Source organism: Lolium rigidum, chromosome 2 (assembly GCF_022539505.1).
Source record: "Lolium rigidum isolate FL_2022 chromosome 2, APGP_CSIRO_Lrig_0.1, whole genome shotgun sequence".
NCBI lineage: Eukaryota > Viridiplantae > Streptophyta > Magnoliopsida > Poales > Poaceae > Lolium > Lolium rigidum.
The window spans coordinates 273,384,828-273,388,079 of NC_061509.1; the positions used below are offsets into that span (position 1 = coordinate 273,384,828).

At 58.9% G+C, this 3,252-nt stretch overlaps 1 protein-coding gene across 1 annotated transcript; it reads right to left on the reverse strand.

Annotated features, from left to right (window-relative positions):
* Nucleotides 1-1,129: 1,129 nt before the first annotated feature.
* LOC124690949 (phosphoenolpyruvate carboxylase kinase 2-like) lies at nucleotides 1,130-2,000 on the reverse strand. Its single transcript, XM_047224261.1, has one exon. It carries the CDS (start codon nucleotides 1,998-2,000, stop codon nucleotides 1,137-1,139), a length of 864 nt encoding a protein of 287 aa, XP_047080217.1. The 3' UTR covers nucleotides 1,130-1,136.
* Between the last annotated feature and the right edge of the window lie 1,252 nt (nucleotides 2,001-3,252).

Here is a 3,252-nt window from a genome sequence, read left to right on the forward strand (position 1 = left end):
CGCCCGCGCCCGGCCGTGCCCGGCCGAGCCTTCTCGCCGCGGCACTCCGCCGCGACGGCGCCGTGCCCGCCCGCGGCCGCCGTGCTCGGCCGAACCCTGCTCGCCGCGGCCTCGCTGCGCCCGCCCTCCGTCCCGCCAGGCCGAGCCTGCCCGCCGCCTCCGCCTCCGTCCCGCGAGTCTAGGGGAGGTCATCGGACTACCGCGCCTTGGCAGCCGGCGGCGCTGTCCTGCGCTCCTCGCGGTCTTTGCCGGAGTGCTTGCGTTGCCGGAGTGCGGCGGCCATGTGGCTGGGCAGTTGAGGAGCGGGGCGTGCAGCTCTGCGGCGGCGGCTTTCGACGGCGGTCGCGCACAAGTCGAGCAGGGGGTGGCACTCGTAGTAGTGGTCAACGCGGAGAGATTGAGGATAAAGGCTATTTTTATTTTTTTAATTCGGCTGACAAGTGGGGCATAGTCCACATCAGCAAGTTAGCCCCTGTAAGATGGCCCCCACCTGTCAGATTTCCTGTCAATTCGCGTTTAGCTTGTGTTTAGCGCGCTCCGCAAAAAAACCTCGCAAAATGTGGTGGTTTTTTGTTCTCCAAACATAAAGTGGTGGTGTTTGGTAAATTTCACCATCAAAGTGGTGGTTTTATGCTATTGACTCTACTTTAGAAGGAACTAGTCATTCAGAACAAACATGATGATCGGACTTGGGTAGAAAGTTGCACCACTCCAGCAATTAGACTTGAAGAGGACTTTGAATCACTAGCTAACGATCTGATAGGGTACCCCCCAAGCACAGAAAATTGCAAATTGGTGCCAAGTAGAGAGGAAGAAACAACATCAGTGAATTGTACAAAAACATTCAGATTCTTTGTTCCATTTTCATCTGAACAAAGTCTGTCTACTTTTGCTACAAACCCTCACACTTCTTCAGATAGAACTGAACAAGGACTGACATGAACAACAGGCTCAGGTGAAAGCTGCTGTGATTCCAGCCTCACGAGAAACAAATCTAGAGGATCACGGAGCTAGCACCACTGATCTATCCATCCCCAATTCAAAACAGGGAGGAAGTTGACAGCGAAAGAGTCGTCGTCTCTGAAGAGAAGATCTATCTACTGGTGGAGGGAGCGCATGAAACATGTCGATCGGCTTCAGTCCGCCACCGCATTGCCCCCACGGCTCACAATCCATGGATGCCTGAGGACCTGCTCGGCGGAGAGCCTCCGGGAGACGTCCCTGCAGAGCATGCGGCGCACGAGGTCCTTGGCCTCAGGCGAGACGTTCGCGAACGCGCGCGGCGGGAAGCGTAGGGTGCCGCGGAGCACGGCGGCGAAGATCTCGGCCGCGGTGGCGCCGTAGAAGGGCACGGTCCCGGAGAGCATCATGTAGAGCACCACCCCGGCGCTCCACACGTCCACCTTCTCGCCGTACTCCCTCCCGGCGACCACCTCGGGGGCCACGTAGTAGGGCGTGCCCACCAGCCCCGACATGGCCCGCCCGTCCCCGAACCACTCCGCGGAGCCGAAGTCGCCGAGCTTGAGCGCGCCCGTGGCGGCGTCGAAGAGGAGGTTGTCGGGCTTGACGTCCCGGTGCGCGACCCCGCGGCGGTGGCAGGCCGCGAGCGCGGAGGCGAGCTGGGCGGCGATCCCGGCCGCCTCGCGCTCGGGGAGGCGGCCGCGGGCGGAGACGAGGGAGAAGAGGTCACCGCCGTCGCAGAGGTCGATGACGAGGTGGACGGCGTGCGCGTCCTCGAAGGCGGCGTGAAGCGCGACCACGTGCGGGCTGCAGGGCGGCGCCGAGGCCAGGAGGTGCACCTTGGGCTCCTGCTCGGCCAGGGCCAGGTCGAGCGGGTCGGACTTGTCCCGGAGCGGCGCCTTGGGCGTGGACTTGACGGCGAGGGACTCCCCCGTGGCGGCGGAGTAGCAGCGGCGGACGACCCCGAACCGGCCGCTACCGATCTCCTCGCCGAGGACGTACTGCTGCCTCAGCGCCTCCTCGCCGCCGGTGCCGGGCATGGTGGTCTGTGTCGTTGGGAGTTTGTTGGGGGTGGGCTGGACGGCGAGGAGCGGCTATAAATAGAGAGAGCGCGCGCGCGCTGGGAGGCGAATATTCTGCTTTGCATCTTTTTGGCTCCTAGTTTAGCATGTCATTATGCGTCCGGGATATTCAGGTTTTCCATAGTTGAAGAAGCCGCCATGACAGCAATAGATATTGGTATTTGGGAGAACCTTTATTGGTTAATCGATCAGATCATATCTAACCAGTCACCCCATTTTAGATAATAAAAACTGTTCAAATCGGTCCGTTTGCGTCGGCTCATAAAAAACTTTCGGAATGAGAGGAATGCTAGAGTTTTCAAGAACAAGCATGCGCCCCGACGGTGATCTTCGAGAAGATTAGAAATGAGGCTAGGTTGTGGGCTCTTGCGGGCGCTAAACATGTGAACTATTTGCTATGGCTTACAATGAAAATATACCTAAAATGACCGTTAGAGGAGGAGAGGGCGACTCGGAGGGCGATGCGGTGGGCGACCCTACCGGCTCGGCTCCGGTGGCCGGCGGCGGGGTCAGTGCTCTGGCGCCGACGTGTAAAGGTAAGTTCTGGGCCATCGCTGACTCGTCTGACGAGGAATTCGAAGGCGACGTCGGTAGTGGATCGTCGGCGATCTCACCTTTGCCCATCAGGTATGTGTGTCGATCGCCAACACCGGTAAGTGGGAGAGATTTGCCGGAGGCAGCTGGTGTGTCGCAAAGGGCGGCACGTCGGCTTCGTCGCCAGCTCTTGCAGAAAGAGGCGGCGCTCGCGTTGGCATCGCCGGGAGATGATCACCGTGAGGACTTGTTTGTGTCATACAAAGACAAGAATAAAACTCTGCTGAAACATTTAAATTTGCCCATATTTCCACCATCTTCGTTCCCTGATGATGGGGCGGGGGGTTGGACTATGGTCTGCCGAAAGAGTAAGTCGCCGGTGATCACCGGATCTGGGGATGCCCAGATCCGCGTCACCTCAAAGATTTCAAAAGAACGGGCTGACGGGCCTAAGAAGACAAGTCAACGTGGGCCCCTAGCTGCTGAGCTAAGCCCAAAAACCAGACGTGATCGCATGTGGAATTTTCGGAGATCGCAGGCTGTTTCGATTCCTACACCTAACCTTGTCGCTGGACGGGCCTTCGTAAATCTTCTCGGATACACCCGGCGTCGCAAAACCCTAATCTCTACCGAGGAAAGGGCGACATCGATGAATCGGGGTTCGGCCGTGCTCCAG

Excerpts from the sequence above, each read along its gene's own strand:
- LOC124690949 (XM_047224261.1), bottom strand. The coding sequence starts at position 2,000 with ATGCCCGGCACCGGCGGCGAGGAGGCGCTGAGGCAGCAGTACGTCCTC.